At 42.5% G+C, this 27,651-nt stretch overlaps 1 protein-coding gene across 1 annotated transcript in view; it reads right to left on the bottom strand.

The window, feature by feature from the left end:
• The window catches only part of CWF19L2 (CWF19 like cell cycle control factor 2), a 2,067,169-nt gene that overhangs the window by 550,758 nt on the left and 1,488,760 nt on the right, over positions 1–27,651 (bottom strand). The window contains exon 13 of the mRNA XM_069640682.1: positions 14,693–14,905. Coding sequence (XP_069496783.1) covers positions 14,693–14,905 — 213 coding nt within the window. The remainder of the gene's footprint in view (positions 1–14,692; positions 14,906–27,651) is intronic.

The raw sequence follows: 27,651 nt of genomic DNA, 5'->3' as shown, positions 1-27,651 counted from the left end.
GAGTATTTTTTTTTTAAATGGTTGTTTTTACATTTTATTTTTTGCAAAAACAGCTGTTTTTAGGCAAAACGGCTGTTTTCGCTGCATTTTGCACAAAAAAAAGGCTGGGTTTGCTGCATTTTGCGGGATCGCAAAATCACTATAAGCTGGAGGGTCTGTCCTATCATCCACAATGAGGGAGTCCCGGAAGGAAGTGCCCCCTGCACCATTGAGCAGCACATGCACCAGATAAACCTACAGGTAAACCTGTTGGCTTTTATCATTCAGCCTCAGCCTGTAAGGCTTCATCATGACCTACTACAGCGACGTGCGAATAAAGCACCTTAATATCCTGCAAATTACATGTTCGATTTCAGCATACCATTAGCCCCCTTTTAATTTGAGAGCCCATTTTGCTAGTTGTCTCGCCAATTCCGGCATTAAGCGACGTGATTTTAGCCACCTTAAGATGGTTGCCGCCAAATTTGTCTCCTAATCTGCACCCGATCTCAGCCAGTACAAGCCGATTGGTCATCCGTTGCTCTTGAGCCTATCCGGTTTACCGGTAGGAGTAAGCCGGCCCTCCTCAAGAAGGCCCTACCACAAAGGCTCCTGTCTGAGCCTGCTCATCATCCAGGATGTGCCCCGTGCACCACTGTGTGCTGCTGGAGCAGCAAATACAACAGATAAGCCTGCAGGTAAGCCTGTTGGCTTTCATTATTCAGCCTCAGCCTGCAAGGCTTCATCGTGACCTACTACAACGACGCACAAATAAAGTACCTTAATATCCTACAAATCCTACGTTCGATTTCAGCAGAAGTACCATTTACTCCCTTTTCAATTTGAGAACCCATTTTGCCTGTTGCCTCGCCGAGTCCTGCATTAAGCAAAATGATTCTATCCACCTTAAAAAGGCCGTCACCAAATTTGGCTCCTAATCTGCACACGATCTCAGTGAGTAAAAGCTGATTGGTCATCTGTTGCTCTTGAAACTATCCGGAAGCCGGCCCTCCTCACGAAGGCCCTACCACAAAGGCTCCTGTCTGAGTCTGTCCCAGCCTTCCGGAGTCTCTGGAGTCGCTACTCTTTGCAACACATCGCTGGCGACTAACCGTGGGTATCTCCACGCTACGCAAGTCATTACAGCAATCACTGCGAACCATCCTATCCCAGAACTCCTCCAGCCGCTGTCTACCCAGCCTCAGCCGTGCCCAATGCTGCCCTACGCTGCTAGTCAAACGCCTCCTACACAGGACCCTACCTGCCGACCCTGCTAAGTCTGGTCTTTATCACAACATCAGCTCGCTACCTCTGAGAAATCCACAGGCATTCCTAGCCTATTGGATCCCAGCCTTTCCAGTCCTTCCAAACTCATATTTGCTTGCTAAGAACCTCCGATCCAGTCCGTACTCTGCTGCGCTAGCAAGCACCCACCAATTACCACCAGTGCCCATCTGACTACCGGTATAATTCCTTATAAAGATCCTTGCTCCCCTCCCTCCCATTGGGTCGTGTTGCTAACATACCTCTGCCACATGTGTATTACTCAACCTGCACCGACCCCGGATTCAACTCTGCCACTATTACCTCATGCCTTAATTTGCACAGTAATTTATAATTGTTGTCTATAGGCTCCTGCCACCTATGTATCTCGCAACCTGCAATGCAACACGGGCATACCTCGCCATTAGCCTTTGCCTCAATTTTCACAGTAATCTGTATTTGTTGACTATAGGCCGCTGCCACCTATGTATCTCGCAACCTGCAGTATAATGCGGGCATACCTTGCCATTAGCCTTTGCCTCAATTTTCACAGTAATCTGTATTTGTTGACTATAGGCTCCTGCCACCTATGTATCTCGCAACCTGCTTTATAACGCAGGCATACCTCACCATTACCCTTTGCCTCAATTTGCACAGTAATTTATATTTGCTATCTTTAAGTTCCTGCCTCCTTTGCATCTCACAACCTGCAATATAGGGCGGACATACCTCGCCATTACCATCGCCTTAATTTGCACAGTAATTTGTATTTGTTGTTTGCAGGCTCGCGCCACTTATGCATTACATAACCTATCCTGTAATATAATGCAATATTACCTCCTACCTTTATTTGTACAGGAATGTACTTGTGGTTTACAGGCATTGATATCTAAGCATTATGCTACCTTTACTGACTCTAGGGTCCTTTATGTAATGCAACACGGGAATACCTAGCCACTACCACCTGCCTCAACACATACTTAGCACACATTAGTCCATTAGTCACAGCTCACTGCCCTGAACCCACCAACAACGCCTACCTCCCTTCACCTCAATACCTAGACACTGAACTCCTTTACCCAACACAAACTTGATGACCTAAATACTACCCTAACTACAAGGTAGCACGTGCCTCACCATGCCGTCTTCCAAAACTGTACATACACCCATCTGGATCGCTCCTCTAGTACCACCTTAATGACCATGCCGCCTAAGCTTCCCGACAACGACTCCATCTCATCGACCCGCTTTTTACCTCCTCTCTTTGCACATCAAGCTAATCCTCATCTCCAGCGAGCCAAATCAAATGCACTCCCTACTGAGACTACAGGAAGCAAATCGACTCCTAACCATCATAAACCAACCTGCCTCTAGCACACCAGTTGACAGAAATTACAGACAGCCTTAGCTCACCGTCAAAAACCCAAACCACCAGACCACAACCTCCATTCCGTCAATCCCTTGGAGGAAACTTCATCTGAACTCCAGATTTACCCGCCACGCACACGCTACATACAATAATCACCCTAGAGGATCCAAAACCAGGAATCCCAAATCAGGCAGCGCAAAAGCCTCCCGCAGACCCCCGGCCGAAGCAAACTTCAGCAAACCACCAACCACACCTCAACCACAAAACACTGACACCAAGCACACGCCTATTTCCATCTGAAAGTGTCCACTATCCAGGGTGCACTCATCAATGCCAGATCACTACTAGCCCACGCACTAGACATTGCAGACTTGATCACAGCCAATGATCTTGACTTCCTAGTGATCACGGAAACATGGCTCCATGCAGCAGGCCCGGCCCTTTCGCTGGCCGTCCATGAAAACTACTCCATATACAGGACTGACAGGCCTACAAATAAAGGCGGTGGAGTAGCCATTATCGTTAAGAACAGTATTAACATCTGGGAATCACCCAACCCCACCTTCCCGACAGGTGAACTATTGTCGATCAAAATGACCAGCTCACCCACAATCACACTGAACATACATCTCATCTACAGGCCTCCTGCTCCACATTATAGTGAAAAAAAGAGGATCAGCCTTAGAAACAGTGTTGGCGCTCTTAAGTGGAGGATATTAGGGGAGTATAAAATAGTAGGGGTAGAGATGCTGCTACTGAGGGATGCCACAGAGGCTGACCTGGGCTTAGACAAACTAAAGGGAAAAAGGCCCTCCTGTCGCGCTTCTCAAAATGAAATGTTAGCACAAATAGTAGGTTTCAAAATATTAACAATTTTTAATCATAAGTATAAACACATATAAGTCTAAAGACTGGTTAATTGAAGACATAGAAATTAAAGCACATTGATAGAAAAATAGCCTTTTTGTCAAAGTGAAGTGTAAACCATGCAGAAAATATGATGTCCTTAGTTATTTTCACTAAGTCTGTAGTAGAATCCAATCAGTACGAGATTGTAATGTCCTTGGTTGTTTTCACTAAGTCTTAGAATCAAAGTTTCAAAAAAATGCAGATTAACTGTGGCTTAAGTTGTTGTTGCTAGATCCCGATTCTTGATTAGGAGTGGATCCTTATTAGGCTTGTGACCTTAGTTAGATTCAAAGTGTTTTCCTGTAGAAGGCTTGAAATTCCAATTTGAAGTTGCAAATACAAGTGACTCCTTGGTTAGAGTGGTTCCTTAAGACAACAGTCCTGTGGTGGACTCAACTTGGAAGTGTAGTGAAAAACAATTCCTCAACACGTGTTTCCCCGCCGCAGGGTCGCAGCGGTTCTTCAGGAGGAGTATAGGGTATGTTGAGACATAGGTTGTAGATTATTCGAGTCAATGTTGTAAATTAAGTTAATTCGGCTCGGTCAATGAAGCATATGTCGGTTGTTGCAAATGGTCAGGTCGCTTTAAGTTTCGAGGTCCTTCTCGTTCGATTGCTGCTCCACATTGTCCTTTGAGGATGACATAGCTCAACTCTTATCTATTAATACTAAAACCAATACCCTACCACTTGGTGACTTCAACCTGGGCTTCAATGACCCCAAAAACAATCACGCCCTGACCATTGCTAACACCATCTCTTCACTAGGTTACTCGCAACGCATACATAACCCCACCCACACTAAACGCTGCACCCTAGACTGGCTAGTTGACCTTAACTGTAACATAACTGTCACTTCTAACCAGTAGTCCAAGTGTACGAAAAGTAATGGAACTATGTTCCCTGTTGGTCTGCCCCGCTCCCCACAAACCCCATCGCTGTGCCCCCTCCAACACACAATCCAGACCCCCAAACAAACACACCTGCTGTTTGTGGGAATGTGCAGTGCACTGAAGTGCAAGCTTCAACTTTTTCCTACACTTTTATTTGAAAACGAAACTATTCCAGAACGGTTTCTTTTTAAAATATAAGTATAGAAACAGTGAAACTTAAAAATAAAAAGTATCGGAGCACCGCTCCCGACCACTCCTGCCCACTTCGACCTCTGCTTCTAACTCCCACTGCCCGTGGTCAGACCATCACATAATCACCTTTAACAGACAAGAATGTAGGAGTTGAACCTATTCACAGGCTCCCGTCACATTCTCCAGAAACTCACGAAATATTACAGGCAACAACATCCTCCCCTTGCTCCACCCCATCACAGCACTCCACGACTTGCAAACCAATGACCCCTCTGACTTAGTTGACCTTTACAATAAAAACCTTCCTAACAGATATTGACAAGGTAGCGCCCCCTCACTCTACGTAAAGACAAACCTCTTGCCCACCTCAACACTTGGTACACACCAAACTTGAGTGCCCTTCGTAACTTGAAAAGAGCAGCTGAATCTAACTGGAAGTCCTTCATACTAAATGTCCTACGTACAATGAGATAACCTCAAACGCTAAATCAGAATCCAAAGAAAACTTCTCCATCCCGAGAGAACTTGAGTGCCCAGTTACACCTCAAGTAAGCTCCATCAAAGATGAAAGTTGGTGAACCAGCATTCAAAAAGCCTCAGACAAAATCACCCTCCTGCAAACTAAAATCGAAACAAAAAAAAACAGCCTCAAACTGGCTCAACCGACTCCCAGCCCCATCAAACACAAACCTAACAGACCATTTGAATTCTTAAAGAATGCACACCTGAACCGACCAGATTCATCACTAGCTTAATCAATACATCCTTTGGAAGTGGTTCTGTCCCTTCCAATCTCAAAGAAGCCTGGTTCCTCCCATTATGAAAAAAAAACTACTGTAGACCCTAATATACCAACCAATTACAGACCAATAACTACATTACCCTTTCTTTTAAAAGTTCTGGACAGAGCAGCTTACCTCCAGATTCAGGACTACCTGGAAGCCAACAATCTCCTCTGCATCTGTCAATATAGCTTCCGCCCAAGACAGGGGACTGAAACAGCTCTACTTGACCTCAAAATACAAATGGATGAGCTAAAAGACAATAGCAACTTAGCGCTGCTTCTCCTTTTAGACCCCTCTGCAGCATTCGACCTAGTCAATCAGAATATACTTTGTAACCACAAAGTGCAGCACACTTCTCACCAAAAGCAATTCTCTGGATTAAATCCTTCCTCACAGATAGAAACATAAGAGTTTTCTCTCCGCTCTCAGTGGCAGCACCGGCCCCAGTTACTTGCAGAGTACCCCGAGGCTCCTGCATCTCCCCCACCCTATACAACATATTCATGAAGCCCGTATTTGAACAACTTGACGAACTGGGTGTCACCTACACTAATTATGCAGATGACACCCAGGGCCTCATACCTATCACTGGCTCCCATGACACAGACTCTGAGTCACTGAACAGAATCTATCAAACAATCCAAGCTTGGATGGCTTTACATGAGCTTTGCCTCAATGACAAGAAGGAACTCCTCCTTATAGGTACCCAACACCACCTCAACAAATTGCCTAACTCTTCAATTCATTTAACATAGACAGCAATATCATGAAGGTGTCCAACAAAGTCAAAACATGGCTATTCACCCAGGAGCTTGCAAAATAACTCCCTGCTCACCCCTCATATTCTCAATGTACCTTGCACCAATGTATATACCTTGTCATTGTTCTGCACTGCATTGTGTCTATTCTACCTGCCTCATTGTAATTAACCTATACCTCACATAGTATAATGACCAAGTAGTATAACATGACCTGTCATAATCACCCTGTATTGTATTTATTGCTGGCGGCATTGTAACCTTTGCTACTCTGTATTACTGGCAGCAATGTTACTTATGCTACTTGCAATGATGTAACCACCCTATATTGTATTGTATTGCTGGCAACATTGTAACTGTGGCAACTCGCAACTATATAACCGCTGCAACTTGCTCTGTGTGTTTGTCTGTCACGATAAGCACCTAGATGCCCTCGGGCTTGGAGCGCTATACAAATTTCTACATAAATAAATATATTTGTTCAATGGTATGACTGGAGAACAGATAAAGACTGTCAGAAGAGACTGGATCGTGTATCTATCTATCTATATATATATATAGATATATATATATATATATATATATGAAACATCAAAAATGCCAGGATGCTGGCAGTGACCACAGCTGTTGGTATATGGACAAGTTGCCACTAATACAGGATGGGAAGATGAAATACTAGTATGCAGTGCACACTTACTGAAGACAACACCAGTGCAAGTCGTGAATGATGAATGTCTAAAGGCATGGGTCAAGTATTCGAAATTATTAACATGGATTGCAACTGAAGGAGGACCCATGTCCATACTACCAATGAAGAATGTGACACTGTGTTTCAATAACAGGGGAGAAAATAAAGGATGCAAGCAAACAATCTATGCCCCAGGAATTAATGGAGGAACTGCTGTGCTAATGGACCACTATTGGGCCTGTGGATCCAAAGCTTATATGCAGCTACCTAAGAATTGGGGAGGCGTGTGTCCATAGTGATCATACATGTTCCTTCATTGGTGATTCCTCAAACTGATCTTCATATCATTGAATTTCCGAAAATGGATGTACACCAGATGAAGAAGAGATGGCTCAATCGCTTTCGACAGAAGAAACCTATTTTTTCAGCAAAATCAGCAGCATATGATAACATTACAGATGAGCACAAATTGTCAGTAAAACAGTAGTAATATTCACATCTATGTTCATGCCAGGAATTCAAATGAATTCAAATTGCATTGAACGCCAAGTGGTTACAAATCACTAGGTGGGAACTTCCACAGACAATGAACACAACGATAAAAGGATTGAATGCGATTGGAGAAGAATTGAGAGATATCAGATTCATGACCCTCCCGAACAAGTATGTTTTAGACCTGATTACAGCAATGGAAGGGGCAGTTTGTGCCAAGTCAGGCCTTCCTGCTGTGCGAACATACCTGCCCACGACAGATTAAATTGAACCCCAACAGAAGCAATAACTATGCCGTCGACCCTACATACGAAAATGGTGTAAGAAGCAGATGAGACCGAAGATGAAGACTGGTTTTCGTCCCTGTTTTCATGGGTGCCAACCTGGATGGCAAATGCCTTCAAACTACTGGGAGAAATATTAGTGTTGGTATTGCTAGGATTCTGTCTTGTAAGAATAATCATAGGACAGTGCAAGAAGATAGTGAAAAAAGCTATTGGGATGAAGATAATGATTAATGTGAATTCTACTGATTAGCACACACAAACTGAAAGCACCACTCCGGAGCACCTGAAAGGAAGTCCTTTTGCACCACCAGGAACAAATCAGAATTATGTGGGAAGTTTGGGTATTCTGTCAACCAACTGGAAACTGGAGAATGATGCCACATGGCCTGGACGCACTGAAACAAAATATACGAATACTTAAAAGAATGAAGATCTAACTGAAGTAACAAAGAGAATATACATGCAAAAGCGAAGAAATCCTATATACCAAGAAGATAAGTAAGAAGAGATGCAGTATATCTATACACATAGAAATGCAAGGTAGATGAGAAATATAGAAGCTAGCTACATGCAGGAAATATGAAGCAGGTAAAGCAGCCATGTTGGGAAATGGGTGTCGATTTTGTGTAATAGTAAGCTAAAAACCCCAAGGAGAGAGAGCGAGACAGAAGAGCTGACAGGCATTGGAATACAGATTCATGCAAGAATAAAGAATACTTGTTTGGCTAAGGATCAAGGATGCCACAGTTAGAAGCAACGGAGGCTAGAGGATAAGCCATGTTCGTAAGACATATTTCTCTAAGATTAACAAAAGGAGTAAACATCTGCGAGGGACAAGTATTGGGCAATTAAAAGTGAAGAAAGCATATGATGGTATAATTGAATAAAATAGCACTAAATAAAATCATATATACTAAGAAGTTAAGTAAGAAGAGATGCAGTAGATGTATATATGCAAAAACGCAAAGTAGATGAGAAATATAGAAGCTTGCTACAAGTAGAAAATATGATACAGATAAACCAGCCATGTTGAGAAGATGGACGTCGGTTTTGTTTAATAGTGAGCTAAAAACCCCAGTGAGAAGCAACTACAAAGCAGAAAGGAAGCCAAAGAGGCTAAGCCACGCACGTAAGGCATATTTCTCTTAGATTAAGCAAAGGAGTAAACATCTGTGAGGGACAAGTATTGGACAATTAAAAGTGAAGAAAGCATATGCAAGACAGAGGAACCAAGTCTCCTGAGGCGGAAGAGAGTAATAGCACATTGTATAATTGAATCAAATAGCACTAAATGAAAGGAAAGAATGGAGAAATCATGGTCTCGTCACACGTGGTGCAAGACTAGAACACAAGGTAACGCTTCAGATGAAGATAGCAATGTACCCTCACTCCCTTAAAAGTTCTGGAGAAGAGAACATTCAGCAAGGTAAACTACAAAGAAGAGGACTTGGGGTTTAGGGCCTAACTGATGTGAGATGGTAAGGCTAATTAGTGAAGTGGGCAGTTGTCCGACATTGTTCCACACACGCGGATTTCATTCTGCTTACGTGCTACTAACAAGCCGAAAGTCCAAGGTTGGAAGAGGATGCCAACCAATCAGGATGTCCTATGCAATGATGGACTATACATTGTTGCAGAAGCCAATCCACTGCTATTATTCTACTATTATCTGTATTTTACGTAGTTCGAGGTTGTTCCAGGCGCGCCCATCAGATAAAGGGCAGCCAATTATGTCATTAACACCAAAATAAACTAGAAGTATATTTGTTCCCTCAGCCAATTCCTCCAACCGATAGGTTTTTACTATTTGCCACGTAGTACGATGTCATAGATGATGCATATTGATGTATAAAAGCCTTTGTATAATGGAAATGTATTTTGAGAGAGAGTATGCTGCAACTTGTTATGCTTGCCAGATTTTCCTGCTTTATTGAACTGATTATAAAGTAGTACTTTGCCATATTCTTTGAGTCTGTCCGGTTATTTTGGCCCGTAATTATTGGTGATGGTAATCCCGTCCAGCACTTTATACGCTCCAGGTCCTACTGCATAAAATAAGCTTGCATTACATGTGATGAAGATATGTTGACATATTGATTACTGTATTTGTCTAAGCTTTAGCTCTAGTTGGGAAAATAGAGAGTAGGTTTTCAAATACTTCTTTAAGTATTACTTTAAATTGTGATTTAAACTGAGCAGTCTTTTGAGATTGGACAAAGGGGATTTTGTGTAATTGAGCCCAGGCTGGGCTGGGCTGGGCTGGGCTGGACTCTGTGTTGAAACGCTCAAATGGTTTGAAGTCCATGTTTGGGACATTGTAGATTGATTTAAGTACAGGGATGTGAATTGTCATCCTCAACCAAATAAAAACGTTTATGTGCAAATAGAGAGAAATCTGGAATTGGAATATGTGCTGGAATAATATGTTTATTCAAGTGAGACTGCATTGTGGGATTGATATGTAAATTTAAAAAATGTATATCGTGGTTATTTGGGACTCCAGTACGTTGATGAAAAGACAAATGACCATTAAGTGATCATGTGAGGCATTATGTGATGCAGATTATGCTCATCTACCATTCTCTCTCTCCAGCTATCCATCTGTTGTATGCATTGGGTACAGCATCAAAAATGGGGTTGCAGAGTTCGAGAACTCATATGCAAACAGCTAGGTTGGTAGGTAGGTTGTAAAATTAGTACAACACTGTTACAGATGAGAAGAACAAGATAATTTTCCTGTGGTAATGCTCCTTCGACTGGATGTTCCTCCCACGTATTCCTCATCTTTGATATTCAGCTTGCTTCGGACATTCTTTTTTATAGGCTTGACCATCGTTGAGTTTTGGTCCTCAAAGGCCTCCGTAGAGTGCCTTGTGACATTGACGCTAGTATTCTAAAGAATGCGTGCTGACCACTGTTACCTCAGTTCTTTGTTTTTTCCCTCCTTTAACTTGCATGCTGTGTCATAGGAGTAGACACACTTGACTTTTTGAGAAAGGAAGGTGTAAGACACAGAAATTCTAGGCATGCAAGAGGGGATGCATGGGTGGGCGAGAAGGAATACGTGGGAGGATCATCAAGTCCAAAGAACCTTAACACAGGTAAGTAACTTGTTCTTCGAATGGATTTCATCCTCCCACTTATTCCTCATCTTTGATTGACTCCCAAAGCAGTTTCAGTTAGGAGTTGGGTGCCAAGGCCTTTCTTATTTGTTAATATTATGGAGGACGGCCTTGCCAAATTTGGCTTCCTCTCCTAAAAATGAATCTACACAGTAAAATGTACTGAAAATATGAAGGGACAACCAGGTTGCCGCTCTACAAATGTCTCGCACCGGCACACCTCTTTCCAGAGTTGAAAAGCTGCCACCCCCTCTAGCGGAATGGGACCTCAAACTTACGGGCAAATCTTTGCCTGTTAACGAGTATCACTCTGTTATGCACATTACAATCCACCTAGAGATGGGTTTGTTTGGTGGCTGCCATGCCTAAACTTCGACCAGCATAACCGATGAAAAGCTGATCATCTTGGCAAATACTTGTAGTTCTTGTAATGTAGTAGCTTAGTGCCCCTATTCGGGCCTAGACGAAGTAGTCTCTTGTCCTCTTTTGATGGATGAGGAGGGTAAAAAGATGGCAATACAATATGTTGTGCTAAATGAAACTCCGACACAACTTTTGGGAAGTAAAGATGACCCAACTCTTTAAATTACTTTATCCTTCGAAAATGTTGTAAAAGGTTGTTTGGAAGGTAAGGCCTGTAGCACACTTACCCTACGGGCAAATGTGATCACTACTAGAAAGGCAGTTTTCATAGTGAGCATCCTCAAACGACACAAATAAAGCGGCTCCAATGGAGCTCCCATATGACATCTTAATACAAGATTTAAATCGGTTATCGATTAAGTAATCTGCTGCTTTTCCTTGTATTGTTTGAAAATCATAGTAAACAGAAGGTTTGTGCACTACGTATTTATTCTACAAAAACAAAAATCTACCATTCAAACTTCCTTATCAAGAGTTGTGGGATTAAACTGATTTTATTTGCATTTGAAGCGTTGAGTAAGAGAAGTAAAATCGTAATTTGTTGAAATTAAGGCCTGCAAACAAACTTACATTTTATGGCATGTTTTTGTGAATGTTACCTTAAAAAGAACATCTGAGTGTTCAAATATGGCCAAATATTCATTTATTTAGCAATTTGTATAGCGCAGCTAACCCGGAGGCATCTGAGCGCTGCTCTTACATAGGATGGCAGTAAATAAAACAGTTTTTACAAAGTTACATATTACGGGTGTAAACAAAATCCTAAACATAGAATTGGTTGGAACTTTGTGTGCAAAAATGTAATTTGGTAACAGACAACATTAGTTGGTGATGAACGATTGTGCAATTAAATAAAAGGATCTTATAATTTAGCAGTTGGAATTGTATTCTTTACATTAAACTTCAGAACACACCGCCTTTAAACACAGCTTTTGCAGCTGCAAAGAATGCTTAAAAAATTTTAGAGGAAAGTAGAATATTCAAGTCACATAAAAACAATCAGCTTCCTTCACGCCGAAAACCTTTAGCCAGGAAAATGCATAGATTAAAATCTACATTTGTTTTTTACCCAGGTACAACTATGGCAATACGACTTGGAAGCCTACATTCTGCTAGAGGAAGAAAGGTATGCTCTGATTTGATAAAAACACTTGTTACAGGCGTGTTATAAATGTCATAACATATATATATATATATATATATATATATATGTCTTTACATTTATGAATATTGCTCCGATTACATACTGGTGAATTTTATTTACCCCAAGTCCTGCTCTTCCTCATCACAGTACTTGCACGTATAAGAGGTGTGTCACCTCCTAAGTAAGCAGTGGAAGAGGGATGCAGAGGTAATGTTCAGATTACGCACAGGTAATATTCATTACTATTACTTCCGCTCTCCCTCGTCATAGTACCACCTCTAATAAGTAAGAACTGGGACGAGGGATGTACGTCAGTGCAGACTTCAACAACGCATATTCGACATGGGACACTTCAAAGCAACCATACAAAACAAACAGGAAAATGGTGAAAACTATAGAGGGTCAAGAAAATACATAATTAAAAAGAAAAAAAAAGCACAAACAACATGACATGGAGATAGGCATGTCACTGTGTCTGAACAAAACACAGTGCTGTTTTTTATGACACAGGAAAATGCAGTTAAGAAAATGCAGTTAATAATAATAATAATAATAATAATAATAATAATAATAATGAAAGGGAGCTTTTTGTTAAATAGGATATGATCCATGATCTGATATTTTAACGCTGCTAAAAGCTGGAGCCCATGCCAATTAAATAATTTCAGGTCAACGTGTGACTGTTCTTCCAGTACCATGCTAACTTGTTTTATGCTTATTGAAATGCACCTTTATATGAATGACCTAATTCTCTTTCATGGGGTATACTCACTCAAGGGTAGTATATTAACACTCCGGAATTAGGAGTGCACATCCAACATAGCTGTGCTTGAAACTATCCCACGTGTCAGAAGAAAGAGCAACTCCACCAATTATCAAACCTTAACTCCCACCTTACTTATTTATAAAGAAGGTCCAAATCAGTGGGCATGCTTACATCACATTTTAGTCTTTGGATGTATCCTTACCAGGGGCGCAGTCTCTGCTCCGTCCGTCCGTCCGTCCGTCCATCCATCCATCCACCCATCCATCCATCCATCCATCCATCCATCCGGTCTCTTGGGCTCAGTCTTTTTCCTCCATAAAGTATCCCCTTTTATTGCCCCATCCTGCTAAATGGCCCTCTCTCTTTTGGAAAAAAGCCTACTCTACAACTTGTACGCTAGGGATGTTACATCTCCTTTTCACATGTCCTTCTGCATATATCTACAACAAACAAATGACACCTTTGAAACATGTAATACAACTAATATGTGGTCTAGAAGAGCCTTCTCTTTCATAGGCGCCTTCCAGAGCATAGAATATTGTATTTTATGCTGCTTACAAAGCATATCTCTACAAATGAGCCTTTGTACGACTACTAAAATCAATGGCCTGATAACCCGAAGGGTTCACATCACAAAATGTGCCTGACCCATACCTTTAAAATAAGGCTGCTCGTGGGTTGGATGCCTATTCTCCTTCCCCTGGATCAATGGCTAAAATACAGGCATTAAAAGGTATGCACTATTTGTTTATGTGAAAGGTGTGAACAAGTATGCATACCTATTATTTTATGTTTCAAAACTCCCTCAGTCCAATCTCAGTGGTCATACCAGAAATGAAGCAACTCACTGTCGAAGCATAATTGGGAGAGGGGTGAGATTGTGTAACCCCCCCACAGGTTGGGGTGGGTGTGTGCATGTGTGTGTGTGTGATAGATTTCTTGGAGTCTTTAGATGAGGGTTTCGTGGTAGAATGTGTCGAAGGCTGTTGAAACAACTAGTAGCATTAGTGCTGAGGGGATGCTGGAATCAGTATTAGTTTTGAGGTGGTCCCAGATAGTAGTACTGCTTCAGTTCCTCTATTAGGTCTGAAACTGACTTGTCCCTGGTCTAGTTGCTCTCTGCATGTTACAGGGCTTCTTTCTAAACATGGTTTTTAGGAGTTTTGCCGGGTAAGGGATGTTTGAGGTACACCGGTAGTAGGCTAGGTCTTCTGCGTTTCCCAAAACCACTAACTCCAAACACAATCTCCAACCTTCTCTGTAGTACACAAGTGTTCGTAGCCCTGCCAGTTGAGTTTATAGACGTGTGACTAATCTCTTGGGCATGTGTGACTTATTGTGGGAAGGTAGACAAAGAGGGGGGAAAGGCAAATGAGAGACACATATATGTAGTTTGTTCATTCTAATATGAGAAGTCAGAAGAAACCGTACCATAAAAGTTTTAAATTACCGTGGAGTTATAGTTGATGAACACATTCTCAGGTTTGCCACAGAACTATTGTGATACCACCCGATTTCTTAAAGTTATACATACACGCTTACTACCAATACCAATCTATTCTCAAAACAGAAGGTTCAACCTGTATGCACACTAAAACACAGGATGCTGGAACATGACCCTACCTTTTTACCAATGGCAACAATTAGATGTTTAGGAAGTTCAGGATTGTCAAAGCAATATGGGCACTTGTCCATTCGTGCAGCTAGTTTCCGATGTTCCGAGATTGCCTGTTCCCTTTCGTGCTCTTCTGTTTTATCTGAGCTTTCCTTCCTTGCAGTTTTGGAAACAAACATGTCATCCAGAGTGTAGTACTCCTTATCTGTTTTTTCCATGAACTGGAGTTAAAAAAAATAAATAAAATTTTTTTAAAAAATCACAGAAAATATGAACTTTATAGAACAGTAAGTGTTTTTAAATGATACTAAGTCAAAACAATATTAAAACAATGTACCATGGAAGAACGACTTTAAAAGATGAATAGTGCACAAAGAACAATATTGAGTGCAAAACAAAGGTAAAAGCTTAACCTAAACTTACTCTCTGAAGCAAGTCATATTTACAGTGCTAATTTTCTGTTAAGCACAGCGGTCTTGAACATTAAAAATGTAACATGGACACATGCATATTGCACATACATCTTAATTGCAGTCAAACATTTCAAGGCTCATTTGGTTTATGTCCCATCCTACTATAATGCCACACTGTTCTTAGCAACTAGTTGTTATATGTAGTCTTTGTAACTACTGCAAAACAACTCTGTTCGTCATTACTGACTTCCAATTAGGAGGAAATAAAAATAAGTGTCACCCAGTATCCGAATGGACAGATGCATACATGATAGCACATTAAGCTTTTTCACTATGTGCGATATGATGGGATGTTTCAGCCAAGCACACATTTTGTTCACATAACACTGTTGTCCGACCAGTGAGCAAAAAGCGTAACTAGTAGATCACCCCCACCTCCATTCAAAGGGATGTGGTGGGATTTTCCCCCAACGCCTAAATTTTAATATATCTGCCCTCAGAGTACCCACTAAAAGTTAGCTCAAAGAATCAAACAACATATACATGAAGGAGAAAGTCTGTAACTTATACCCAAGACTCGTCTTGCAGATCTAAGACTCGTAGATTCAGAAGAGGAACTCTCTGCTGAACTACTCTTGATTTTATTTATACCTGCTAATGGGCTTCCATGTGTATGCAGACAATACACAACTGTGTCTGAAGGGAGAAGAGCATGATGGCAACTCACAGTATGCCAGTCTTGTGATATGACTTACAAAGGGAGATGGAACATGGAGTGTGAGGAATGGAATGTGGGAAAAACATGACTCAAGCTTCTGGTCAAGTCAGTTGAAGAGCCTTGAATGAGAGAAGAGGCTGTGCTGGTGATTGTTACCTGTAAACTTCAATAAACGCAATATAATCATACTTCCTACCTTGTCTGAGCTTTATATCAATGGTGACGAGCTGAAAGAAGATACAAGCCCCAGCATGAGGAGGCTCCTTCTCCGTGCCACCTACCTTTCATTGCTGCTACCTGTTTGGGGGAAATCCTTGTTCTGTGGAGAAGCCAGCCTGGCACGCCTGCCATAATCTGTGTGTTGTGCCTGGCAGCAAGCAGAAGCGAAAAGCAGTGACCGAGCAAAGGCGAAGAGCAGCTCCAGTACCAAAAGCGGACCGAAGTGGAGCTTGCATTCCGATCCAGAGCAGTGCCGTGTCAAAAGGCGGGAAGCGTGTGTGCCAGTATTTCCAAGCACCTCCTGTTTCCAGGGGTAACCCAAAGGTTCCTCAAGGTCCCAACGAAGTGGGACTCCCACGCGTGAAGGCCGCTGAGCCTTCAAGCTTAAAGAAGCCAGCACAGAAACTGCCGACTGCATCACACGACACAGCCTATTGCAGCAGTGCGAGCGCTCATTTGTGTAAAGTAAGGGACCCAGCGACATCCTACAGTGTGCAGCAGACATATTTATTGTCAGCTGTTGCTGTGACAATGCACACTGTGCAGAGCTGCCGGGACACCGGCAATGCAGATCGCGTTCCAGGAGAGTGTCAAATGGCGGATTGTACTGAATCCTGGAGGCGCTTACTGTTTATGCACAGTATTTATCATCAAAGTTCCAGCCTTCAAATGTATATGCAGTTTGCACTATGGGCAATCAAAGCCAATAGTGTACATTAAGTAATCCACCAATAAAAGAGTGTATTTCTAACTGTGCAAGGGGATTGTACCCTCATATTAACTGCATTTAGGAGAGTGGATTTGTTCTGGGTACTAGTACTCATTATTATACAGCAGGATGGCCATGCCAGGTGTACCCGGACCAGTCACCTTTATGGCATCACCAAGTCCGGTGAAAATAAAATTGAACCAATGGAAGAAGGGCTTTTTTACACTAAATAAAGCTTGCATGTGGAAATTCTGTCTCCAACGATGGAGCGGTTTCTCTAGTAATGCACTTTCTGGGATACAAAGGGAAACGCATCTTTGACAAATTATCACCATTAAGTGGAACAGGAGATGGGGACCCATCAAATGAATTCGAAGTGGCTTTACTGAAGTTAGATAGACACTCCAATCCTAAGACTAACATCATTCTAGAACGCTACAATGTTGGGGTGCGAGTACAGGAACATGGAGAAAGTGTGGGAATAAATGTTAACGCACTGCAGCATTTGACACTGTCCTGCAAATTTGGAGAGAAATTTGATGAGTACATTAGAGACCAATTTATGATACACTGCAACAGCAATACAATCGTGGAAGAGCACTGGTTGAAAGATGAGCCAACACTAGATGAAGTTTTAGATATTGCAAATCGAGTAGAACACTCGCTGGCGTGTGTGGCAAAGTTGTTTGAAGAGGAAAATAAACATAGCAAGGTTGAAGATCTATAGGTGTCCAAAAGTAAACAGAAGAAAAAGGTCAAAGAAGCCGAATCACAAAAGTGGTGTAGAAAACAGAGGGGGTAAGGTCAAGTACCAAAAGGGAGATGAACGACTATATTTTTGTTATGGGAGTGGGTCACATTTTGCTGCTTCTCTCCTATGCCCCGGTCGCAAAACTGTGTGCCAAATGTAATGGAAGAGGACACTTTGCACGTTGTTGTAAAAACTTAAAATGTTCACAAAAGAAAGTTTAGTATGTAGCTACAGAAAATATTACAGTAGTAATGTAGTGAAAAGTGTTGAAGAAGAAGAGTATGAGAATCCATATGCTGTAATATGTGTGAATGGGAGAGAAGCATCAATGATGGCTGACTCAGGGGTAAAAATATCACTGCTGCCCATGGATGTATTTGAGCCAGTAGTAGGAGGAGGTATCTGGAATTTACACAAGGCAGATGTGAATCCTGCACAATATAATATCAACAAAATAGAACGGTTAGGATAGTTTGATGCTGAATTTAGCTTTGAAGGTAGAAGTGCTCCTGGGAAAGTATATGTGACAAAGAAGGGTGCAACTTTATTAGGGTGGCATGACCAAAAGATGTTTCGGATCAGACTCGATCCCAATATGTCAGAACAAGTGTTGCAGATTGGTGATATGGCTGTGTGGGAGAAATTCAAGAGAATATTTGAAAAAGCTGTAGGAAAAATTAAATTTTGAAAATTTTGAAAAAGGGAAGTGTACCTGTGGCTGCGAAGTTACGATCAAAACCATAAGTTTTGAGAGAAGGAGTAAGAATGGAACTCGAGATACTACAAAACCAAGGCATCATTTATTTATTTATTTAGTGATTTGTAGAGCGCTCCTAACCCAGGGGCATCTGGGCGATTGTTTGCAGAAAGAAATTGAATACATACATACATACATACATACATACATACATACATATCTACATGCATTGAGAGGCATGTGTCCATACATAGATTTTGGTCAAAGAGCTTAATCAATGCATAAGGTTATTCATTCATGAGAAGGTACTACTTCAGAGTAAGCCAAGGAGAATGTTGCTACTTTTTTTTAGATCTTTTGTAAAGAGCCAGGCATTGAGGTCTTTATGGAAGGACCAGAACGAGTCATGTGATCTTAGTGGAAGAGTGAGGGTGTTCCACTGTTTGGCTGCTACCACCGGCAAGCTACACACTCCTGCTTTCTGACGTTTGCATTTAGGGATGGTGAGTAGGTGCGAGTAGGCTGATCAAATGCATTTACTGGATTGCGTTTTGTTGAATTTGGTGGCTAAATATTTAGGGGCAGTGTTGGCCAGGCATTTGTGGGTCACAGAGAGGGTTTTGAATATGGGCGTTCCTTCTGGTAGCAGAGATACAATTTGTTTAGAGATGTTGAGAGCTGCTCTTAGTGCATTATTTTGGATTACCTGAAGTTTTTTGAAATTGCAATTATTTGAGCCTGCATAGAGGGCATTGCAATAGTCAATACTGGATAGTATAGGAGCTCTAGCAAGCGTGATGCAACTGTCTGTGGACAGGAAAGGTCTGCAAGCATATAAGTTTGGACGTGTTAGCTGCTGCAGATGCAGTGGCATTAACCTGTCTGGTTAGGGTTAGAGCTGGATCCAGGTACAAACCCAGAGCTGGAGACATTGATAATGATCCCTTCAATGGTGAATGATTTAAAGGATCCACAGAGTTTGTTTTGTCGGTTTTGAGGCCCTATAAGGAGTAGCTCAGTTTTCACATCATTTAAGCAAAGGCCATGCTTTGCCATCCAAGCCTGGAGGGTAAGGTATATTTTATTCAGCGCCTTGGAGTGGATGTCAAATGCCTGTAAGGGGGATGAGGATTTGGGTGTCATCTGCAAATTTAGTGTAGGTGAAACCCAGATCATCCAGGAGATCAAAGAGAGGCTTGGTGAAGAGAATCTTGGGGAACTCCACAGGTGGCTGGGGGCTGAAGCAAGGAGGAGACGACCCTCATAGTTCGATTAGTTTAGAAGGATTCTATCCACGTCATGGCTTTGGTTGGGAAGTATGCCGCCACAGTGAGGTGTTTGCAGAGAATTTTATGGTTTACCAAATCAAAAGCTGCTGAGGGGTCTAGTAAGAGGAGGAGGGCTAGTTTGCCGTCATCTTTAATCTCATCCATCTGTATTTTTAAATCTGGCAGAGCTGTTTCCGTCCTATGACCTGGGCAGAAACCCGATTGATGCAGACCTAATAGATGGCTTGATTCTAGATGGTTTTGGATTTGCAGGTAGGCTGCTCTATCCAAAATTCTGAGGAGGAAAGGTACTGTCGTGATGGGGTGGTAATTAGTAAGGGTGTTGGATCTAGAGTAGGTTTCTTTAATAGTGGTAGGACCCAGGCATCTTTTAGATTAGCAGGTACATTGCCCGTTGAGAATGAGTTATTGATCAAGGATGTGATGAAAGGAGCAAGTTCCACAGCGCAATCTTTGACGAGTGATGCAGGGCAGATGTCCCCTTGGCATCTAGAAGGCTTCAGACTTTTGATGATTTGGCTAACTTCTGAGGTAGTGACAGGGTCCTAAATCAAATAGGGTGGTAGATTTAGGTGGTGTAGTTGCACTACCTTGTATAGTTTGGCAGGGCATTAGATTTTATTTTTGGTTTCAATTTTCATTTGTAGTTCGGTGATTTTATCAAGGAGTGCCTTTTGGATGTATGAACACCAGGTATCATCTTTTAGAAATCTGTCTGGGGGTGGAACTGGTGAATCAAGTTCTCGCAGTATGGCGAAGAGCTCCCTACTGCCTGAGTTGGCTTTGGCGATTCTCTCATTATATGTTGCACTTTTGGTTAGGAGTATGGCTTGTTTGCATTTTGTGGAGGATTTTTTCCAATTGGTCTCGGCTGCTCTTTTGGTGCAGCGCAGTGTTTTAAGGTTTGGGGTTTAACACGAGTTCAGGTGGGCTAGAGGCTTGGGTATTTTGCATATTTAGTGGTGCTACCTTGTCGACAGCAGAAAGAACTGTTTGGTTGTATAACTCTACCATTGAGGTAGGGTCATTCTTGGATTGTGTGTAGTCATTAATCGGTTGCAGCAGCAGGAGTAGTTAATCAGCTGTAATGATGCAAGTATATCTTGATAGGGCCGCTGGTGCCAAATGAGTGGCTGCAGCTGTTAAGGTGTTTTTTGATATAGAGAAAGTTGACATTATGGTCAGACCAAGGGCAGGGCATGTTAGAGAGGATGTTGGTATTGCAGTTGGCATAGTCAGCCAGTCTAGCTGTGTCCTTTGTTGTGTGTAGGGTTGGTGATCCGGTGGGTGAAGCCTAGAGCTTCGATAGTGTTGGCAAGGGCAAGTGCATTGCCATCAGTAGGGTCGTTGAGGGCCAGGTTTAAGTCTCCTAGGAGTAGGATTCTGGAAGCTGGTTTGGTGTTATGAGAAATAAGTTGGGCTACATCTTCCTCAAAAAAGAGCAAGTGCCCTGGGGGTCTGTAGATGTGGGGAGGGTTATGGTAACAGTGGTAGATAGGGACATTTTGATTGAGAGCAGTTCGCCTGCCTGGAACATTTGGTTAGGGATTTCTCTTATGGATAGTTGGTTCTTAGCAATGAAAGCTGTTCTGCCTCCTTTGGAGGCCTGACCGTCAGACCTGTAGATGGTGTAGTTGTCAGGGATGCTAGAAATAGGGCTGGTCCAGTGGCTGCATGAAGCCACATTTCCGTGATGGCTATGAAATCTAGGTTATTGGTGGTGATGAGGTCTGTGAAATCTAAGGCGTGCGTCAGAAGAAATCTAGCGTTAATGAGAGCTCCTATGAGAGTAGTTGTATCGAGATTAGTGCTACATGTAGGGGTGTGGTTGTCATTAGTGTTGTGCATGTACGTAAGCTTTAGCGGGTTCAGGGTACTGGTGGCTTTGGTCAGAACTGAGGTGATGGGCTTTGTGGAGCACGTATTCCCATCATTAGGGGCTGTGGGATAAGAGTTCCCGATGGGATCAATAGAGCCTGGGGCAGTAACATGCGAATTACATTTGGTATCAGAGGAGCCTAGGACAGAATCATACAAATTATAACTGGCATCAGTGGGACATGAGGCTAATGCATACAAATTATAAGTGCTATTGGTGGAATCTGGGGCAACAGCATGCACGTTACAGCTAGTATCGATGTGACATGAGGCAGTAGCATGCAAATTACATTTGGTCTCTGAGGAACCTAAGGCAACATCATATAAATTACAAGAAGCATCAGTGGGAAATGGGGCTAATGCATACAAATTGCAAGTATTGGTAGGGCAGCACAATACAGATTGCAGCTGAGGTGTCTATGCCATTGGCATACGTACTACACTGGTATCAGAGGAGCTTAGGGCAGCAGCATACGATTTGCAGATGGCATTAGTGGAAGCAGGGGAGACCGTATATGTATTACAGTTAGCATCAATGGGTCCAAAAACATTCATCGTACAGTTAGCCCCTGTGGGGTTAGAGACATAAACCTTCATAGTGCCATTGACAGTGGTCGAATGTGAGGCCACAATGAAAGGAATGCAAGTTGCAGGCCGGGTGTCTGTAGAATCCGATTTCAGTGTACATGTGATGACAGTGGAGGATTTTGCTTGGGGGAAATCGGTGGACGTGTTGAGTGGAGATGAAACGGTTGTTTGGGCGTCTGAGACACAGCGAAATAGCGGTGTTGCAGGGTGGTATGGACGGCAGTGGGGGCGGGGGATACAGTGGATTTCACCTCTAGCGGTGGTGAAGAAATACATTGGTGAGTTGAGGCTATGCGTTGATTTATGTTTGTTATAGCAGATAGACACTCACTACCAAATGTTTTCCATGATAGGAAAGGGCAGGGTATTTTCTGAATTAGATATTGTTTCTCCCGATCATCAAACTGAGTTAGAAAAGGAGAGCAGAATATTAACAGCATTCATAACACATGGAGTTTTTCAATTTAGGAGGATGCCATTCGGCTTGATATCTTCATCCTCGATGTTTCAAAAAGTAATGGACGGTTGTTCAGAGGGATGAAAGAAGTAGTCTGATTTCACAATGACGTTCTACTGTGTGGTGAGAATGAGAAGGAACATGATCTAATTCTAGAACAAGTATTTGCAATTCTCGTAAAAACTGAGTGTAATTGAGAAAAGAGAAATGTGTATTCAAAAGGAAGAAAGTCGAGTATTTGGGGCATGAAATATCATATTCCGGCTTAAAGCCCAATGGTCAATGCTATTTAGAAAGTTGCAAAAACCGGCAACAAAAGGGGAACTCAGATCCTTTCTTGGTATGATTGAATTCTACCAGAAATCTGTTAAAACTTTCGCAGATAAGATGACAGAAATTAGGAAGTTATTAAAGAAAAAAGTAAAATGTATATGGAACAGTGCGTGCAAAAGGAATTTTGTAGGATCAAGGAGGACATTGACTTGGCAAAGGCATTAAAATGTTTTAATACAAGGACAAGAAGTGTTGTTACTGTGGACGCCATTGATGGTGGTGTGGGGGCGGTACTGTCCCAAATCAGAGATTATGGAAAGGATGAGATTACTGTTCATCCTTCTCGAGTGTTAAAAGGGACCTGAAAAAATGATTGTTTTAGAAAAGGAAGCCTGTGGGGTATGGAGTTTGTGATTCGAACTGACCATAAGTCCCTTAAATGTATACTTGAGTCAAAAGGTTTCAGTAAAGTGTCCAAAAGAGTGGCGCTCTGGGTAACAAGACTGCAATATCATAAGTTTAATATGAGGGTAATACCATTGCATGATAACATTTAAGCAGATCATTTGTCACGTTTGGGAGGTCAAGACTAAGAGGAAGGTGAAAAAGAAGACATCAGAAATTATATATGTGAACTATGATGGCACTGTGACTAAGGGAGAATGGCTGGAAGCTATGGATAAAGATGAAGCCTTAAAGAATGTTAAAAATTATGTCGAGACGAGGAGGTCACCTAAAGGTTTGTTGAATCAGAGAGAAAGATCCTTTTGGGAGGTACGAGATGAGTGGTATGTAGTGGAAGGTTTACTATATGGTTGGGAGCGTGTTGTAACTTTGGATATTCGTGAGAAGATTATTGGTCTGGTGCATGAGGGACATATGGGCGTCACTCGCACCAAAGCTGTCTTATGAGGAGAATATTGGTGGCCCGACTTCGACCGTGAAGTGGAAAGCAGACTGGACAGTTGTATAAAATGTAGAAAAGCAGGGAAGGGAGAAGTTGCAAGATTCCCAACCATTTGTAGAGACAGATGTGCCTAGAAAGGTGTGGGATGACTTGGCCATGGACATATTAGGCCCAGTTGAGATGGGACGTGGTCAAGGAAAGAACATAGTTGTACTCATTGATTTCCTATCCAGGTGGCTTGAATATAATATGGTGAGAGGATAGTTGAGTTTTTGCAGAAGTATTTGCCGAGTAGCATCCTCACCGACAATGGTATACAATTTGTCAGAGGTTACTTCCAGGAGTATTGAAAAGGATGTGGAATAAAGCAAAAATCATTGCATCATACAGAATGAAATAGGATGGTGGGCATAACTAAAAGATGCATAATGGAGGCTATTAAAATGGCAGGTGCAGGTGGCAAAGATAGGAGAGTGATAGTACAGGAATGGTTATATGCCTTGCGCATGTCTCTGCATGCAGAGACAGAAATAATTCCGTTTGAGCTGATGACAGGTCGGAAGGCTAATTCAAAAGTAGTACCATCATGGTTAGGAAGGGCAAGAGAATCAGACTGTGTGGTGGATGAGTTGAGAGGAAAAATTAAGGAAAGCAAAGTGGGTTGTGAAAGAGAATGCGAAGAAAGGCAAAAAAAGAATTGGATGTTCAGTGTGGAGATTGGGCAAGGGTAAAGAAAAGTGGTGTGAAAAGAAAAGGTGACTCACTGTATTCCGAACCAATTTTGGTGGAAAGTGATAAAAAGGTGCAGTGAAAGTGAGAGGAGGACAAGTTTGGAATAAGAATAGAATTGCGAAGGTAAAGAAAAGGAGTGTGGACAGAAGGAGAGGAGATGTGTTGTGATGTAACTGACAAAGGGAGATGGAACATGGAGTGTGAGGATTGGAATGTGTATGTAAGAAAATGACACAAGGTTCTGGTCAAATCCGTTGAAGAGGCTTGGATGAGAGAAGAGGCTATGCTCGGGGTTGTTGCCTGTAAACCTTAATAAATGCAATATAAAGCATACTTTCTGCCTTGTCTGAGCTTTTTATCAGCCAGCTGTTCACTTTCATTGAAGAAAGGAAAAGCACAACCACGTTTGCTAAAACCCATCAAAAACAAATCTTGCTTTTTGTGCTGGTCGCACTGAAACACTTCCTTTGGAATAGCTGCCAGAATTGGGCCCCACATCCCTAATCCAAACAAACAAATTTGTAATGTTTGTGTATTCTTTGACACACCTTTTATTCCAACTATAGGTCAACGCAGTGACGAAACCTGCATTTTGCCACCTCCAAACATAGAAGGCAATCTCCCAATTCCAGCCATAGGGTTTCCCCGACCAGACTACTGCAATGAGATTTATAGTAAAACAATCATCTTGAGGGATGCCAAAGCAATTTCCAGTGGATAAGATTCATTCATAACCTCCCAGTCATCAACCTTCAGTTTTGCATTTGTGATAAGATGTGGGTTCCAGGATGTGGGGTCTATAGTTTCAAGATACACCTCATTGATTATGGCCAATGAGGGCTAAACATGTCTCAGGTTGTATTTCATCTCGTGCAGAACAGATGTGATATAGGAGTTCCGGAGGTCTGATTTGCTATGTTCTTTCCCCATCTGTAGTGGCATTGCAGACTGAAAATCGATGGTCTAGGGCATTCACTAGACCAATTGGTAGTGGTTAAAATTAATTCATAACGTTGCAGCCATCAGCCTTCAGTTTTACATTGGATTTATAGTAGCCTCCCAGCAAAACCATGTTCATATAAAAAAAACTCAGAACTTCACTGCCAATCGCATATTTACCCTGAAATGTTCAGACCATGTCACCCCAGCCATGAACATGTTACATGAACAGTTCATGTACTTCTTCTGTACATCATCACCTGCATACTCAAATGGCTTTAATGCATCTTAGCGTATATATATATATATATATTACATGGCCTGCGGTAGCGGCCATGTAGTTATGGTTAAGTTGCTAAACCCATAGGAAGAGCACTTTTTGGGTGGCTTATAACCTCCCTCCCCCTGGACAACTCCTCACCAAACTTCGCAATAAAAGTATATGGCCCATTCTGAATTTTTCTGCAAAGTTTGGTGAGGTTTGGTCAAGGGGGCAAAGTTCTAGGGGGTGTCCCAAACTTTCTTTTTTTCCCATAGACTAAATGGAGAAAAAATTCTGTTGCGCCTACAGCTCAAAACCCTGGACGAATGTTCACCAAATTTGCAGCAGGAGCGGCGGCTTGGTTCCGAAAGCGTGCATTTGTAAATTTGGAGTAAATCTGTCCAGTAGTTTTTTTTTGAAATGATGAAAAAGTAGGTGTAAAAAAATTAGTGATATCTATGTCCGCTACACAGACACACTTCCCTGTTCGCTCAGCGGACAGGACACCGATTGGATAATCGGCTTGCGTCATGTCTGCGGACACACGACGTGTTCTCTGATTGGCTGGAATGAGGCGTGAGGTGCGTCAAATTGTTTAGATGTGCCCGCCATATTGGATGCGCGGACATGCACTGGATGTGAGCATAAATCCAATTTTGGGGAGTGTGTTGGTGTGTATGAGTGCTTGGAGAGGGAGGGGGAGTAAGAGATGGGTCAAATGCTTTATTTGTTTAGGTGGGAGAAGGCTGTGATGTGTTCGCGGTTTTCGTGGACATACTAAACACTGGGAGCACTATTGGCTATTTTACTTTAGTATGATGTTGGTTTTGACTCGTTAGAAGAGCATTGGGTGAAGAGTATGTACTGAAGAGTTTGTACGTTGGTTGTAATTATTTTTTAGAATGTTAATTGCATTGTTTTGCGGTGGATGTATTATGTTTTTGGGTTGTGGTCATTTGGTAGGTGTTTGTTTGTATGGGTGTGTTATGCTGCGGTGGTTGTGGCCAGGGCCCAGAGTCTTGGGTGCATGGCTGCCATAGGCAGTTCTTCTGATGCTCCTTGACCACAGTCTCGAAAGCACTTCGAAGGTTCTCCCCCCTGCAGAGTACTGTGTCGCAGTACATGCACAATACTGTGACCCTCGAAAGGTAAGGATCAACAGCATCATGTATGGCCTGCGAGGCAGCTGGAGGGAGGCACAACCCTGCAGTGCCCGCAGGAGTGTCTCTTGTGGTGGCAGGAGCGAAAACGTAGGATGCTGCAGAGGAACTCAACCTACTAGGTTTATCGCAAGGTACAACCTTACGAATAGCCCCACCGTGGAACGATTTTAGGTGTTGCTTTATTGATGTAGTACCATAGCTGTACAAACCTGGTTTCCCACGACTCAGCATCATCTTGCACTGACTGCAGATCACCTTGTGTGCACGTGCTTTTGGTACTCCATCAACAGTGGTAAATAACCTCCACAGCCAAGATTCACAGTGAGAACTAGTAGTAGGAACTTCCACTACCTCATCCTCTTCATCACTCTCCTCTGTATCCTCACGCCTGTTCCCCTATGCAGGCCCTTGGAGAGGTGGTGGGGGTGGTGCTGAGACAGCAATAGCACCAGCAGCAGCCATGGATGCCATCAGGACAGCTGTTTCAAAGAGCAAGAGCAATCCAATGCAACAAGGAGCAGTCTCTGTCCTGAAAGCCCAAAAACAAAATAAGGGTTGTGGCTTTTTATAGGGGTGCTGGGGCACACTTCATGGACAGCCGCGCTGTCCCAGGACACTTTGAACACTAAGAAAGGGCTAAAAAAATCAAAAAAGTATGCAGATCGCAAGGGACATAGTGCAGGACATGTGCAAGGGTGACCTTTCCTAGGAAAATACCATGGGTTGCTTAGAAAAAAAAAAAACACTTTAGGTGTCTGGGGGCCCGGACAGTGTTCGTTACGCTTAGCGCGGCTGCGGTCACATGACGACGTCGAGGACACGTTGGCGAATGGGACGGCTGTCTGTAGGACACCAAATGCACGGGGTCGGGTCTACGCATGCGTGTGGGTGTTCTACGGACAGTGTTCCAGTCCCCTAACTAATTAAAAGTGCGACACACGTGCAGCGGACAGTTGCGCACAGGCACGATGT

This window comes from Ambystoma mexicanum, chromosome 7q, assembly GCF_040938575.1.
Source record: "Ambystoma mexicanum isolate Mex_15411 chromosome 7q, UKY_AmexF1_1, whole genome shotgun sequence".
Lineage (NCBI taxonomy): Eukaryota > Metazoa > Chordata > Amphibia > Caudata > Ambystomatidae > Ambystoma > Ambystoma mexicanum.
Note: the sequence above shows the minus strand (reverse complement) of the source record. Positions and strands in the feature narration are given on the sequence as shown.